The 17,369-nt window shown below is 39.0% G+C and overlaps 1 protein-coding gene across 1 annotated transcript in view; it reads left to right on the top strand.

The window, feature by feature from the left end:
- Positions 1-1,110: 1,110 nt before the first annotated feature.
- Positions 1,111-17,369, top strand: part of pkd1l3 (polycystic kidney disease 1-like 3) — a 34,196-nt gene continuing 17,937 nt past the window's right edge. The window contains exons 1-11 of the mRNA XM_060940417.1: positions 1,111-1,508; positions 3,833-3,958; positions 4,084-4,158; positions 5,566-5,624; positions 6,237-6,299; positions 6,424-6,567; positions 6,729-6,847; positions 11,145-11,262; positions 11,450-11,578; positions 13,850-14,063; positions 17,091-17,278. Of these exons, the coding sequence (XP_060796400.1) occupies positions 1,169-1,508; positions 3,833-3,958; positions 4,084-4,158; positions 5,566-5,624; positions 6,237-6,299; positions 6,424-6,567; positions 6,729-6,847; positions 11,145-11,262; positions 11,450-11,578; positions 13,850-14,063; positions 17,091-17,278 (1,575 nt within the window). The 5' untranslated portion in view covers positions 1,111-1,168. The remainder of the gene's footprint in view (positions 1,509-3,832; positions 3,959-4,083; positions 4,159-5,565; positions 5,625-6,236; positions 6,300-6,423; positions 6,568-6,728; positions 6,848-11,144; positions 11,263-11,449; positions 11,579-13,849; positions 14,064-17,090; positions 17,279-17,369) is intronic.

Here is a 17,369-nt window from a genome sequence, read left to right as displayed (position 1 = left end):
TTTTGGAATCGGGGTTGTATATTGTATTTGTGTATGTTACAGGTAAAAAAAAAAAAATCAACCTAGGTGGGGGTTTTATTTGACCTGGGTTAAAATTTTTAACCTAATTCCCAACCTAGGTCAAATTTTGGATTATCTAAGATTCTTAAACATGATTTTCCATCACTTCTTTTGTCTTTCTTTCTTCCATCCACCTCTCTGTCTACACCTACCCAGTATTTTCCTCTTATCTGTCTGTTTACCTAATTAGCATTTTTTTAAACATCCTTTTCTCATACCAAAACAGGATTTGAACTCAGAACCTCCTGATTCTTAATCAGACACATTAACCACAAGACCAGCAACAACTGCAATGGAAGGAGTGATATATACTTTGAATTTATTAATGAGTCCAGTCTTACTACATCATCAAGTAGTTTAAAATACAAAGTCCTCTCAAATCCTAACCCTAAACCTAACCCTGGAGACTAAGTTTCCCTAATACAAGTAGCAAATTATGAACTGGGTTAAAAATTCTAACCCAAGTTGAAAAATTCCACTTGACCTACAACATATATACATGATATACAACATATACACCGACCTGTAACATATATACACTATTGTATGTGTATAGTATTGTATCATTTGTGTATATTGCATATATCAAGTCAAGTTTATTTTTATAGCGCTTTTAACAGTAGACATTGTCGCAAAGCAGCTTTACAGAATTTTAATGACTTCAAACATGAGTTAATTTTTTCCTGAATCTATCCCCAATGAGCAGCCTGTGGCAACGGTGGCAAGGAAAAACTTCCTCAGACAACACGAGGAAGAAACCTCGAGAGGAACCAGACTCAAAAGGGAACCCATCCTCATGTGGGTGATAACAGACAACATGATTATAACATTTTATATATCATATCATATCATTATCTCATTTTGTACTGCATAGTCTAAGCAATCCAAAAAGCAATCTTTGAGCCAAGGCACAGCTGAAATCGGACTTTGCATGTAGTTTGAGTGTCTCCTATCATTTTCCTAATGAAAATGAGGAAGTTAGCTCACATCCACTGTTTTCACAAAGAGAGTTGCTCCAATTTGCCTAAGATGGGCAGAAGCTCCATGTTTTCCAGTCTCCTCAATCTTTACTGAAAGTGAAGTTTGCTCGTTTTTGGCTCTTTCCACAATGCCTCTCCTAAAGCAACTCTGCATTTATTGTTGGATCTCAGGGACTTTTCTTTTATCCTCTCACGCTGGGTTCCTAAAGACGTACCAAAATGTATCAGACAACCAAAATATCAACAAATCCGTTTTTCAGGACGTGTTGTATGAATTCATTGCAAAGCCACAGTCATGGAGACGGGCGAGTGAAGTGTGTGAGAATGAAGGAGGGAAACTTCTGAACTATCTGGACTGTAAAATCAAGGATTTTGTTTCCAAAGTGTTCAAGGGCCTCAATACGACAGCTCCAGGCTGGTGGATCGGTGAGAGTTTGATGGGCTCTGACAATGGATGTGTTATTCCTGGTGAGTAGGGGGGGAAAAAATCCTGTCCAGTTTGCTATGTCATGTTTGCTCTTTTCCCTTCCTATTTGCAACAAGTGAGATTTGTGGCAATCGAGGCTAAATGTGTAAGAAATACTGCGAGATAGCTGGAACTGTCGTAAGATTGACTTTCGAAGTTCTTTCTTTGTCACAGGTGAGATGTGATATAATGGTATTAGTCAAGATTTATTTTCAATTTATTAGTTAACTCAAGCCTGTCGTGAGCTGTCTTTAAAAATCCTTGTGGTCTCCACTGTCCCTTATCTCTTTCTCAAGCTTTATGGTCTAAATCCATGTGATGGCTTTTATTTTGAACCTAGTTGCTTGGATTCTGAGTATTAGATACTCACGGGATTGGGATCCCTACAAAAAACCTGTAATAATAAGGTTTTTACTCTCACGCTAGTGGGAGAAAGTGAGTCAAATATGAATGGAAAAAAGAAAGGCTGCGTTCATTAATACACAAGATACTTCTATATTGCATCTTCAAGTTCTGCTTTATTCTGGTCAAGTGGCTCCAATGACTAACTTGCTTGAATCTGAGGTTTATAATTAGACTAGCAGGTTACCCGGTGTTGCCCGAGTTTTGCAAAATTCTGGGTTGCCCCCAGACTTCCATGTCAAATTTAGTGAAGATCCATCGAGAAATGGTGATGTTAACCCAAGACAAACAAAAATCCAAACATCCACCACCCAGGGGCCCACCGGGGACCCCCTTGGGCCCAAATATGGAATTTCTGAGTTCTGCCAAATTGTGGCTATCTCCTGTACCTACTTGCCAAATTTGGTGAAAATCCGTTGAGAAATGGCGACATTAGCTCAAGACAAACAAACAAACAAACTTTGCCGCTTATTCTATAGATTATTAGATTCAAATTATTTAGATTTTAAAAAATATATTTGGCAGAAGCAAACAAAAATAATATGTCTGGATATGACATATCTACAGATTACATAATATTTAGAATATTATGCATCAAAGATTTTTATTCTGATTATATTCTGAGAAATATCTTGCACTAATATGGACATGGTACAATAGTTAGTTCTGAATTATAAAACCCGCTACAGTAGTTATGTTGTATGGATTTAAAGTTTCCGAACCATCAGAACCTTCAGATTGGCACTTCTGAAGCTTTACAGTTGAGTGCAAATGTTTGCACACCCCATGTTTGTTTGGTTTTTTTTAATAGAAAACAGTGAAGATATATGTCTTGTTTACAATGTCTCTAAAAACAACAGAATTCCAGAATGGTCCACATAAAATGTGGGTTGATATTCGAATAAATCTACAATCCAAAATTAATCGTTTTGTTTGGTTTTTTTGCAGGGGAAAAATGATTTGAACAACATATTGTAATTAATCTAGCAATTGTAATAAAATGTCAGGAAGAATGTGTTGGATGAAAATGTTTTGATATGATATCTTGATATTTGTGATAATGATATCATGATTATTTTGCGATAATAGGGTTGGGTGGTATGACATCAATATCATATATCATATCATATATCATGATTTTCAAATACAGTTCTATAGTATACAATATGTATCACAGGATATAGGTTTCCCAGCAATACAGTAGTGTTGCATTTAAATAAAAAAAAACTAAAACAAAACAAACACACAAAAAAAAAACCACGGTTTGACACTTGCATTAAAAAACTTGTTTGGGAATGTCTATAAATTTTTTTTATATTAAAAACATTTTTAATTTATAAAAATATGACTCAAAATATTTATCTCTGAAATAATTTTTTTGGGTTCTTTACATTTTAAACATTAAGTAAAAATATGTTGACATCACATCAGCAGTTTGTAATTTTTAAGGCAAATTAAGGTATTACAATATCTATATATGTATCAGAAAAATTTATTGTGTCATAATTTATCACAATGTCAACATCGCATCATCATATCACTCAGCCTTAAGTGATAACAATGTAAAATTCAAATTGCTTAAAATTTTTTTTACTTTTTCAGGGGGGGGGGGGGTTGTTTGTTTGTTTGTTTGTTTGTTTGTTTGTTTGTTTGTTTGTTTGCTTGCTTGTTTTCCAAAATACAGTATATGCAAATACCTTTTAGTTACTGTCCTATGTAATTTCAGTAACTGGCTATAATTTCCTTTTAATTTCACTTTAGTTCATAATGTGCTTTAAGATGAACTGAATAAGCAAGAATAGTGATTTAAGGAATGAAACATAAACGTGTAGTTACAGTTTCTGGCATGAATGAATATATTTCTTCTTGATGCTTTTGTAAATAAAGAGTAAATATTCTGTTTCTTTTTACACTAAATGTCCAGGAATGCCCATGGGTCAGCATCCTGATAACCCTAGTCAACATTTTTGCACCTACATGAGAATGGATCCGTTCCAGCTGGTGACCACACCCTACTGCAACATGACCTTGGGTTACCTGTGTACTCAGGGTAAAAAAAAAAATTACATATGACAATTTTTACATGTATTTTGTATCATTGGAAAAAATCAAATCCACAGTGTAATACAAAGTGCATCCAGCAAACTGAAAATAAAAGATACTGTTCTCTTACAGATTTAACACCAGATGAAGATGAAAATGTACGAGTGCAGAGGAGCATTCGGATCCGGAGGGCCACGGACACCTTAAGTAATTCAATGGGAAATGACAGTGGAATATGAGGCCGTATATATACATACAGTACTGTGCAAAAGTCTTAGGAGCATGTAAAGAAATGCTGTAAACCAAAAATGGTTTAAAAAATAATGAAATGAAATGTTTCCATATTAAAAAAATACTATAAACTGTAAGCAGTAAGCCATAATAAATCAATAGAACAAAGGCAATATTTGGTGTGAGACGACCCTTTGCTTTAAATAAATAAATAGTAGTCTCAGGTACAATGAGTGCAGTTTTATAAGGAAATTGGGCGGTACGGTCGCCTCACACCAAGAAGGTTCCGGGTTCGAGCCCAGTGGCTGGCAGGGGCCTTTCTGTGCTGAGTTTGCATGTTCTCCCTGTGTCTGCGTGGGTTTCCTCCAGGTGCTCCGGTTTCCCCCACAGTCCAAAGACATGCACATTAGGTTAATATGGGACGGCTTTGGGCTGAGGTGCCCTTGAGCAAGGTACCTAACTCTCAACTGCTCCCCGGGTGCTGTTAGCATGGCTGCCCACTGCTCTGGGTATGTATGTGTGCTCATTACTCACGTGTGTGCACGTGTGTGTTCACTGCTTCAGATGGGTTAAATGCAGAGAGGAATTTCACAAGCGTGTGATGAATAAAGTTGTTGTTCTTCTTCTTCTTTTTAAATGAGCTGTAGGTTTTACTGAGCATCTTACAGAACCAGCCCCAGTTCTTCTGGACACTTTGACTGTCACACTCGCTTCTTCATTTTGCACCAAAACCCAGCAGCCTTCATTATGTTTTCTTTTTTTAATCTGAAACGTGCTCTCTTATGTCATATGTTGCTCAGATATAAACTTTTTTTTTCCTGTAACATTTAATTTTATGGGCGGCACGGTGGCGTAGTGGTTAGCGCTGTCGCCTCACAGCAAGAAGGTCCGGGTTCGAGCCCCGTGGCCAGCGAGGGCCTTTCTGTGCGGAGTTTGCATGTTCTCCCCGTGTCCGCGTGGGTTTCCTCCGGGTGCTCCGGTTTCCCCCACAGTCCAAAGACATGCAGGTTAGGTTCACTGGTGACTCTAAATTGACCGTAGGTGTGAATGTGAGTGTGAATGGTTGTCTGTGTCTATGTGTCAGCCCTGTGATGACCTGGCGACTTGTCCAGGGTGTACCCCGCCTTTCGCCCGTAGTCAGCTGGGATAGGCTCCAGCTTGCCTGTAGAACAGGATAAAGTGGCTAGAGATAACGAGATTTAATTTTATGCTGGAAAATGAACAAACGTTTGGAACTCTAAAATGTTTTTGTACTGACTCGATCATGTAGAAGTCATAAAATAGAAGTTTATATGAAAAAAAAAAACAGGGTGTCTCAGACTTTTGCGCAGCACTGTATATTCCGTATACAGAGCTTTTTAAATTTCTTTCTCTTTTTTTCAGTAAGTGACTCTATAGCTAGAATGGGTTCATCAACATCAGACTTACCAGCCCTCCTCCGGGTCAGTGATTTTTTTTTCTTTTTTTTTAACGTCATTACTGTACATACATCTATGAGGCAATTAACAGTTATTCCACGAAATCGAGTCGTACATGAGCTGACAGCTGACGAGACACGTAGCACCGAGTCGGCTATAAGCCATGTACGACGAGATTGAGTGGAATAACTGTTTTATTATATTCACATTCACTGGATTTTGAGAAACGGAGCATTTTTATTTTTATTTTTTGCAAATTTGATAAATAAAAACTTTATACAAAATGTCCAACAAACTCATTTCCATTTAGAATGTAAACAAACTGATGAAATGACAGGAACAATTTGTGAAAAATGCAATAATAATAATAATAATGATAATAATTCTTGAAAAATAAAAAAGATGTGTTCTATTATAAAATTTATTTTTGGGGTTTTGTTTTCGAGTAGTTTTTATTTCGTCCTCGGTTGGTTCAGCAACACACTCTGCCATTTTGTTTGTCTCTACTCATGGTATATGAGCTGATATCCGAGCAGTAGAGTAGCCAATCAGAGCGTGTGATTGCTCATATCCAGTTAATGTGAATAGAATAATTGTTAATATTCTTTGGCATTAATCTTGTCATGTACATTGCAGTACGCTGAGCTAATATTACACAGAATTGCAAATGAACCAGTGGAGATGGCACACGACTCAAAGGTGACGTGTCTGTAAATACTGCGAGTCATTTCTAAAATAACTTTGTGTTGCTTTCGATGTCAGTTTATTGAAACGATTTGTCAGTGTGTATATGATCTCACTTTTTTCTCTTTTCAACTCACAGAAGCAATACCTCACTGAAATACTAAACGCCCTAAAGGAACTTAGCTCAATAGATGAGCCAAGCAAGAACCTCACTCTCAATTGTACTGGAGGCCTTCTTTTGCACACCATAGAGCAGTGTGAACCAGACGACAGTCCGGGCAATGTGAGAGAGAGAGAGAGAGAGAGAGAGAGAGAGAGAGAAAGAATTTGTTTTGATGCATATTACATTTCATAACCACCAATATGCGCTGTTTTGTTTTGTTTTTGTGTGTGTGTGTGTGTGTGTGTGTGTGTGTGTGTGTGTGTTTGAATTTTCTGAACCAGCTTGAAGAGCTGCTTGTTCTGGTTGTCTGGATTTATATGGAGATAAATGTGCTGACACAGCAAGACAATGGTCAGGTGTATAGCTGGGAGTTCTTATCAGGCACACTTTTCTCAACCAGGTAGGTGTAATTTGGATTTACACTCTACAGTTAACACAAACAAACCATGGGGGGGTTAACCTGTTACTTACCACACACTTTGATTTGTTATATACTGGGAATCGATAAAGTTTCCTTGTAAGAATTAACTGGCACTCGGTGAAAAGGTGAATTTAATTGCATTTAATCTCAACCTTAAAGGAACCTTAAATTTTGTAGTGTATTGAAAGCCAGACGGCCTTTCGATTTCATAAAATCGGTGAAATTTAGTTCCGTCTGAAATTTGTTCATTGTGATATATGTTTATTTCTGTAATATCTCACAAAATATCAGGCCATTCTGTGGCTGGGAAGTTATTTAAAGGAGAACTGAAGGCAAATTTTTTTTATTCTCAAAATTCTATTTATCTCATTTTATTAAATAACGGAATGCATTTTTGATCGCTATTTTGTCGCTGCTATAGAAAGTTATGAGTGTCTGAAATACGCTCTGTAATATAGCAGTCCGTATGTCAAAGCGACGGCCGTAAACGAGATTCGTTGAGACCTGTGCGAGACATCGTAGGATGGAAGTAAAACGTACAGCGGAAATCAAAGTGACCGACATCTGCCAACGTTGTCAAAAGACGCACGCGCCCTCTTTCGAATGCTGACGTAATCAAGCCGGAAGTTTTGTTTGTTTTGATAGCAATCAGGAACATTTGAAAAAAAAGTAGGCAGTAATCGTCATTTAAACTTGTTTTTGTGCAATATTTCGTTTGGAAAACAGTTTTCAAAATGGCAGCACTGACATCTGGCTGACACTTCACGTTTCAAAGTCTCGCACAAGTCTGGTGAAGATCGCGCGGATAAGCGACACCTGCTGTGGACCAAACGAACTAAATTCAACACGGCTAAAAACTGAATAGGCCGATAAGTATAATATTTAATTGCAATTAGTTGCCAATACGAGTCACGATATAAGGTTACTAAAACTGAAAACGTAATTGAATAACACATTAATTAAGCAATAAAGCAAGTTTAAAAATGACTTCAGTTCTCTTTAATTTGAGGGGATTCCCGGGCAAATAATGTGCATGAAATCGCTCACTTCGTGTAGTCAAGTAGACAGAGGAAGTCCGTGTGTGCATGCGCAGATTTACCTTCTTCTTCTTCTTTTGGGTTTTACAGCAACTGACATCCACAGTGTTGCATTACTGCCATCTACAGGTTTACCTTTGAGCGTGCACTGACAGTTACATCATTCTGTTGCTAAACAAACAGCTGATCACACCGAGGTGCTCGCTGACTGCCGATATTTATTAGTTTGGTCCTGCGTTTCCTTTCCTTCGTATATAACATAACGTCTTTTCTTCTCACTTTCCGTTACTGTAGTCGGTCTTTCACGCTTCATTCGCACACTCACGTACTCCAGTTTTCTCTCCTGTTTCAAATTTGTATCCTGCAATGCCTTGTGCGAACGGGGAAATAACACCACGTGATGCATGACATAGTATCTTGAATTGGGTCATGGTGCAGGAGGAAAAAATAGCGGAGAATTTAGGGCCACGTGGCTCTAAATTCATTAATTGTTCTATTTAAAAAAAACTAACAAAATTGGAAGTCTGTGATTCAAATTCAGTAGCTTTCGGTCCACTAAACAACAATAATTAGGTGTCAGGGAAAATTCTTTTTACGACCTACACTTGAAAAATCTGAAAGGCAGTGTACCTTTAAGTTACCTTTCAGACCATCCCTTAAATTTACTCGTAATTTTAAGTATCTTTACTGAACTTTTTAAATTCATTAAATATACTAGTAACTTTAAGATCCTATATTGGTATTCTTAAAAGTAGTCGTGACTTTAAGTACATTTAAATGTTAAATTTAGTAACTGTACATGACATCTTAAACGTTCTTTTTAACAGCATTTTATGATCTTGAAGAAGTCATGGAAAGTCACTTAAAGTTATCTCTTCTCATCGCATTATCTCTAGCTGCTTTACCCTGTTCTACAGGGTCGCAGGCAAGCTGGAGCCTATCCCAGCTGACTACGGGCGAAAGGCGGGGTACACCCTGGACAAGTCGCCAGGTCATCACAGGGCTGACACATAGACACAGACAACCATTCACACTCACATTCACACCTACGGTCAATTTAGAGTCACCAGTGAACCTAACCTGCATGTCTTTGGACTGTGGGGGAAACCGGAGCACCCGGAGGAAACCCACGCGGACACGGGGAGAACATGCAAACTCCGCACAGAAAGGCCCTCGCTGGCCCCAGGGCTCGAACCCGGACCTTCTTGCTGTGAGGCGACAGCGCTAACCACTACACCACCGTGCCACCCCACTTAAAGTTATACTATAAGAATTCTTCAAGTTATAAGTAAATACACTGAAATTTAGCATTTCATAAATGTTTAGGATAGTTTAAGAATATCTTAAAGCTGTTCATTCATCTAGTGTGGGTACGAAAACACTTCTGTAACAGTTTACTCAAGGTATTGCTCCTCACCTACATAAATCTATATAAGCATTTATTCCAATAAACATCAGCTGACATAAGAAAGGCCTTCTTCACTTTCACGTTCGTGTTCATGACAACTGACAAAATTGTATATAATCACTTTAAGAGCTTTAGCAAGACGCTGACATAAACACTGCTTTTTGATTCACTTACTTAAGAGTAGCGTTCATAAGGCTGCATATTACCGTCCCAGAAACTGACATTAACATACAGTACTAGTCAAAAGTTTGAACACATCTTCTAATTCAAAGTTTTTTCTTTATTTTTATTTATTAAAAGACACTTCTTCATGTCTTAATGACTGTCATTTCTCTTTACAACCCCGATTCCAAAAAAGTTGGGACAAAGTACAAATTGTAAATAAAACGGAATGCAATAATTTACAAATCTCAAAAACTGATATTGTATTCACAATAGAACATAGACAACATATCAAATGTCGAAAGTGAGACATTTTGAAATTTCATGCCAAATATTGGCTCATTTGAAATTTCATGACAGCAACACATCTCAAAAAAGTTGGGACAGGGGCAATAAGAGGTTGGAAAAGTTAAAGGTACAAAAAAGGAACAGCTGGAGGACCAAATTGCAACTCATTAGGTCAATTGGCAATAGGTCATTAACATGACTGGGTATAAAAAGAGCATCTAGGAGTGGCAGCGGCTCTCAGAAGTAAAGATGGGAAGAGGATCACCAATCCCCCTAATTCTGCGCCGACAAATAGTGGAGCAATATCAGAAAGGAGTTCGACAGTGTAAAATTGCAAAGAGTTTGAACATATCATCATCTACAGTGCATAATATCATCAAAAGATTCAGAGAATCTGGAAGAATCTCTGTGTGTAAGGGTCAAGGCCGGAAAACCATACTGGGTGCCCGTGATCTTCGGGCCCTTAGACAGCACTGCATCACATACGGGCATGCTTCTGTATTGGAAATCACAAAATGGGCTCAGGAATATTTCCAGAGAACATTATCTGTGAACACAATTCACCGTGCCATCCGCCGTTGCCAGCTAAAACTCTATAGTTCAAAGAAGAAGCCGTATCTAAACATGATCCAGAAGCGCAGACGTCTTCTCTGGGCCAAGGCTCATTTAAAATGGACTGTGGCAAAGTGGAAAACTGTTCTGTGGTCAGACGAATCAAAATTTGAAGTTCTTTATGGAAATCAGGGACGCCATGTCATTCAGACTAAAGAGGAGAAGGACGACCCAAGTTGTCATCAGCGCTCAGTTCAGAAGCCTGCATCTCTGATGGTATGGGGTTGTATTAGCTCGTGTGGCATGGGCAGCTTACACATCTGGAAAGACACCATCAATGCTGAAAGGTATATCCAGGTTAAAGTTATCTCTTCTCATCTCATCTCATCTCATTATCTCTAGCCGCTTTATCCTTCTACAGGGTCGCAGGCAAGCTGGAGCCTATCCCAGCTGACTACGGGCGAAAGGCGGGCTACACCCTGGACAAGTCGCCAGGTCATCACAGGGCTGACACATAGACACAGACAACCATTCACACTCACATTCACACCTACGGTCAATTTAGAGTCACCAGTTAACCTAACCTGCATGTCTTTGGACTGTGGGGGAAACCGGAGCACCCGGAGGAAACCCACGCGGACACGGGGAGAACATGCAAACTCCGCACAGAAGGGCCCTCGCCGGCCCCGGGGCTCGAACCCAGGACCTTCTTGCTGTGAGGCGACAGCGCTAACCACTACACCACCGTGCCGCCCATAAATATATTAAATAAATAAATAGTAATTTCATATTGCATTCAGCTGCTGGGTTTTTTTTCTTCCTTTTAAAGACAGGAGCCAGCACAGCTGGACAACATGTTGCTTGGGAGTGAAGAAGATGGTTTTATAAAATTTCCCCCTTTTGATGCATTACAGTCACAGCTACCATCCGAACCCATCAACGTTCAGGTTTGTTCAGCCAAGCACGGACTTTTACTCTCATGTCTGTGTCTATGTGTAGCACATAGCGCTGATTTTCAGCTATGTGCTGAAGATACAGCAGCGTCCATGGATCTAATACCTAATACAAGCTCAAATAAAATTTCTGCTATTGTCCTTTATTAAAATGTGTTTGTTTTTATTCATCTCTGTCCAGCTGTTCACTTACAAAACGAACCCAATGAGTAACCAATCAAACACTAGCATCACCGGCACCGTTTGCAGCCTGTCACTCGCTAGTGAATCGTCTGATGTCAACCTCCACAATCTCTCACCTATGATCGAGGTGAGTCCTGGTGACCTCTTTACTGATCCCTCGTTTCTTCACACTTTCCTTCGAGAAAAATCACATATATTTCACGCGATTACATTTCCTGCCCTGAACTTGCAAATGCGAACTCAGGTAAGCATGTGACATCATGTGAATATTGTGATGAACTGTAAGAGAAATGATGTGAAAATTAACAAATATGTAACAAAAATCAAGTGATATAAAAGATGCATGGGGAACAAATCACATGTGACGAAAATGAATTGTTTGGGGGGAAAGAATCATTTAAAAAATCACATGAAAATAATTGAATCATGGGGGAGGGGAATTGGGTCATGTGTGAAAATAAATGAATCGTGAAAATGAATCATTTGAAAAAAATTACATGTAAAATTCATGAATCGTGAAAAAAAATCACGTGAAGAAAATGAATCATTCTGGGGAAAAAAGAATCATTTAAACAATCATGTGAAAATAACTGAATCATGTGGAGGGGAGAAATCGTGGGAAAGTAAAGGAATCATGTGAAAAACAAATCAGTTGAAGAAATTACATGTAAAATTAATGAATCATGTAGGAAAAAATGATATGTAAAGAAAATGAATCTTTCGGGAAAAAATCATTAAAAATCACATGAAAATAACGGAATCATGTGAAAACCGTATCATATGAAAAAATTACATGTACAATTCATGAATCATGTGAAAAAATCACATGATAAAAATGAATCGTTTTTTGGGGGGGAAAGAATCTCTCATCTCATCTCTAGCAGCTTTATCCTGTTCTACAGGGTCGCAGGCAAGCTGGAGCCTATCCCAGCTGACTACGGGCGAAAGGCGGGGTACACCCTGGACAAGTCGCCAGGTCATCACAGGGCCGACACATAGACACAGACAACCATTCACACTCACATTCACACCTACGGTCAATTTAGAGTCACCAGTTAACCTAACCTGCATGTCTTTGGACTGTGGGGGAAACCGGAGCACCCGGAGGAAACCCACGCGGAGAACATGCAAACTCCGCAGAGAAAGGCCCTCGCCGGCCACAAGGCTCAAACCCAGGACCTTCTTGCTGTGAAGCGACAGCGCTAACCACTACACCACCGTGCCGCCCAGGAAAAGAATTATTTAAAAAATCATGTGAAAATAAATGAATCATGTGGGGGAGAAATAATGTGTGAAAGTAAATGAATCATGTGAAAACTGAATCATTTGAAAAAATTACATGTAAAATTAATGAACTGTGAAAAAAATCATACATGAAGAAAATGAATCCTTTAGAAAAAAGAATCATAAAAAATCACGTGAAAATAAATGAATCATGTGAAAACCGAGACATATGAAAAAAATTACATGTAAAATTATTGAATCATGTGAAAAACATCACGTGAAGAAAATGAATCGTTTCAGGAAAAAAATAATTATTTTTAAAAAATCATGTGAAAATAATTGAATCATGTGGGGGGGGGGATCATGTGTGAAAGTAAATGAATCATTTGAAAATGTAATCATTTGAAAAAATTACATGTAAAATTAATGAATTGTGAAAAAAATCATATGTGAAGAAAATGAATCCTTTAGAAAAAAAAAGAATAATTTTAAAAATCACGTAAAAATAATTGATTCATGGAGGGTGGGGTATTGTGTGAAGAAAATGAATCATTTGAAAAAAATCACATGAAAAATCAGTTATGTGAAAGAAGGCACATGAAAATAAACAAATGATGGGGAAAATCAGGGGCGGCACGGTGGTGTAGTGGTTAGCACTGTCGCCTCACAGCAAGAGGGTCCGGGTTCGAGCCCCGTAGCCGGCGAGGGCCTTTCTGTGCGGAGTTTGCATGTTCTCCCCGTGTCCGCGTGGGTTTCCTCCGGGTGCTCCGGTTTCCCCCACAGTCCAAAGACATGCAGGTTAGGTTAACTGGTGACTCTAAATTGAGCGTAGGTGTGAATGTGAGTGTGAATGGTTGTCTGTGTCTATGTGTCAGTCCTGTGATGACCTGGCGACTTGTCCAGGGTGTATCCCGCCTTTCGCCCGTAGTCAGCTGGGATAGGCTCCAGCTTGCCTGCAACCCTGTAGAACAGGATAAAGCGGCCAGAGATGATGAGATGAGAAAAATGAATTGTGTGAAATATTTACATGGGGAAACCTCCTCATGTGAAAAATGTATGAAATATAAGGTGTACATTTCGCATATGAATCATGTAATGGCAGTAATACCTCAGCATTGTTTAATCCTGTCAGTGGTGGACTAATGGAACATATTCTTCTCTCATTTCTGTGCAGATATTTCTGCCACGTTCTGACGCCGCTGACCCAGTAATTGCAAGTGTGTCTCTGGAATATGGCTTTGCTATCATCACATCCTTCAACATTACTGATCCAAATGCAACAGTCATTGTTACTGCAACACCAGATCTAAATGTCTCTCTTCAGATGTTTCTCTCTCCCACGTTCCAATCAAACAATGACAATATGAGCACCATCCTGACTGGCGAGGGTAAGGAGAGTCCTGAAAAAAAAAGAATCAAGGTTTATAGAAATCATTGAGATGATTTCTCTATCAGGCTCTCAGATGGCACATCTGAGATGGCAAAACTACAACCCCGATTCCAAAAAAGTTGGGACAAAGTACAAATTGTAAATAAAAACGGAATGCAATGATGTGGAAGTTTCAAAGTTCCATATTTTATTCAGAATAGAACATAGATGACATATCAAATGTTTAAACTGAGAAAATGTATCATTTAAAGAGAAAAATTAGGTGATTTTAAATTTCATGACAACAACACATCTCAAAAAAGTTGGGACTTGGCCATGTTTACCACTGTGAGACATCCCCTTTTCTCTTTACAACAGTCTGTAAACGTCTGGGGACTGAGGAGACAAGTTGCTCAAGTTTAGGGATAGGAATGTTAACCCATTCTTGTCTAATGTAGGATTCTAGTTGCTCAACTGTCTTAGCTCTTTTTTGTCGTATCTTCCGTTTTATGATGCGGCAAATGTTTTCTATGGGTGAAAGATCTGGACTGCAGGCTGGCCAGTTCAGTACCCGGACCCTTCTTCTACGCAGCCATGATGCTGTAATTGATGCAGTATGTGGTTTGGCATTGTCATGTTGGAAAATGCAAGGTCTTCCCTGAAAGAGACGTCGCCTGGATGGGAGCATATGTTGCTCTAGAACCTGGATATACCTTTCAGCATTGATGGTGTCTTTCCAGGTGTGTAAGCTGCCCATGCCACACGCACTAATGCAACCCCATACCATCAGAGATGCAGGCTTCTGAACTGAGCACTGATAACAACTTGGGTCGTCCTTCTCCTCTTTAGTCCGAATGACACGGCGTCCCTGATTTCCATAAAGAACTTCAAATTTTGATTCGTCTGACCACAGAACAGTTTTCCACTTTGCCACAGTCCATTTTAAATGAGCCTTGGCCCAGAGAAGACGTCTGCGCTTCTGGATCATGTTTAGATACGGCTTCTTCTTTGAACGATAGAGTTTTAGCTGGCGACGGCGGATGGTACGGTGAATTGTGTTCACAGATAATGTTCTCTGGAAATATTCCTGAGCCCATTTTGTGATTTCCAATACAGAAGCATGCCTGTATGTGATGCAGTGCCGTCTAAGGGCCCGAAGATCACGGGCACCCAGTATGGTTTTCCGGCTTTGACCCTTACGCACAGAGATTCTTCCAGATTCTCTGAATCTTTTGATGATATTATGCACTGTAGATGATGATATGTTCAAACTCTTTGCAATTTTACACTGTCGAACTCCTTTCTGATATTGCTCCACTATTTGTCGGCGCAGAATTAGGGGGATTGGTGATCCTCTTCCCATCTTTACTTCTGAGAGCCGCTGCCACTCCAAGATGCTCTTTTTATACCCAGTCATGTTAATGACCTATTGCCAATTGACCTAATGAGTTGCAATTTGGTCCTCCAGCTGTTCCTTTTTTGTACCTTTAACTTTTCCAGCCTCTTATTGCCCCTGTCCCAACTTTTTTGAGATGTGTTGCTGTCATGAAATTCCAAATGAGCCAATATTTGGCATGAAATTTCAAAATGTCTCACTTTCGACATTTGATATGTTGTCTATGTTCTATTGTGAATACAACTGATATTTATATACAATTTGTACTTTGTCCCAACTTTTTTGCAATCGGGGTTGTAGAAAAGGTGGGTTATGAGCCATGTTTTGGTTAAACCTCAGGAAAAAGTTTAAAATTAAAGAGCTATATTCGGACACAAGTTCAAATTTTATGTCAGTATTTACATGTCCCTCTATAGGCTACATGTATTCAGAGTGAGTTTACGCACATGCTGAACTCACCATTCAGAATATGCAAAACTTCTGAGTGTAGTTCACATTTCCCGGGTTGCCAGATTCTTCTTTGGTAGTAGTAGTAGTTTGTATGGGTTTTTCAGTAGCATCTAGTTCACCTAATTTATACACTCACCGGCCATTTTAATTACTTGCCTAATAGCGATATCAATATGGCATTCTGATATCCATACGTAATTCCATAACATATTGACATACATTCATAAAGTTTTGCATATATTTATTTAATAATTAACTCAATGTACAAGAAAAATTATTGAACCCCGGCAGCAGATTCAACGCCATTTTCCCCTGTTGACTGTAAGAGTTCCTTGGTGGTGCAGCGCATTCTGTGTATTCAGCTGTGAGCGAGTCGTTTTTTGTTTTAAACGAGTGGTCCCGGTCTCTCGTAAATTCCGAGCAAACTAAAGGACTACTTGGGCTACAATGTTGTTCGGGAAAACCACGTTAGCTTGACGATGGATCTTAAGAGGTCATTTAAGACTCTCTTGGCCTTAAGAGGCTTTCGGGAAACCCACCCCTGGCCATTTTCCTCTGACCTCTCGTACTATCAAGGTGTTTCCACCCACAGAACTCAATGTTTTTTGTTTTTCCCACCATTCTGTGTAAACTCTAGAGACCGTTGTTTGTGTGTGAGAACCCCAAGAGATCAGCAGTTTCTGAAATACTCAAACCAGTCCATCTGGCACCAACACCTATACCACACTTTGAGATCACAGTTTTTCCCATTCTGATGTTTGAAGTGATGTGAACATTAATTAGCTGAAGCTCTTGATTTGTATCTGCATGAATTTATGCATTGTGCTGCTGTTAAGGGATTGGCTGACTAGAGAACTGCATCAAACAGCAGGTGTTCCTCATAAAGTGGCTGGTGAGTGTATACAGAAAAGAATTTGGAATAGAAAATATGGACCGAAAAATGAAATTGTGTGTGCGCGCACGGGGGTGTTTGTTTGTTTGTTTGTTTGTTTGTTTGTTTTAAACGTAATGTGATATAATGCTGAGTTTGGTATTTTTCCGAACTATTGCTGCAGGAAAAGTCCTCGGGTTCCAATCTCAATTTTTAAATATAGCTTTAATGCAGCTTCCTTATCAGTAATGATGCTGTTTTGCATACTTGTACACCATATAATTTGCAATTAGCTTTTTGTTTCTGCTTTCTCACTACTACATGTGAAGATGATAACTATCGCTGGATCATCCACCCCGAGATGATACACAGCAACAACAACGGGACCATGTATGTGAACATAACATTGTTCAACTACACGTTAAGCAAGCCAGTGATGGTCAATCTCTCGCTCCTGAGCTTTAAGTGTATGTACTGGGATGACGGTCTCAATGATTGGAGCATAGATGGCTGTTGGGTAAGTGTGTAATTATCTATAAGGGCAAAAAAAAAAAATGCATGGAATTCTAACTGTGTAACAATACAATCCAAGTGTTTGGAGATAACAG

The sequence above is a fragment of the Neoarius graeffei genome, chromosome 15 (genome assembly GCF_027579695.1).
Source record: "Neoarius graeffei isolate fNeoGra1 chromosome 15, fNeoGra1.pri, whole genome shotgun sequence".
NCBI lineage: Eukaryota > Metazoa > Chordata > Actinopteri > Siluriformes > Ariidae > Neoarius > Neoarius graeffei.
The sequence above is the reverse complement of the archived record's forward strand: the minus strand, read 5'-3'. Positions and strand labels throughout refer to the sequence as shown.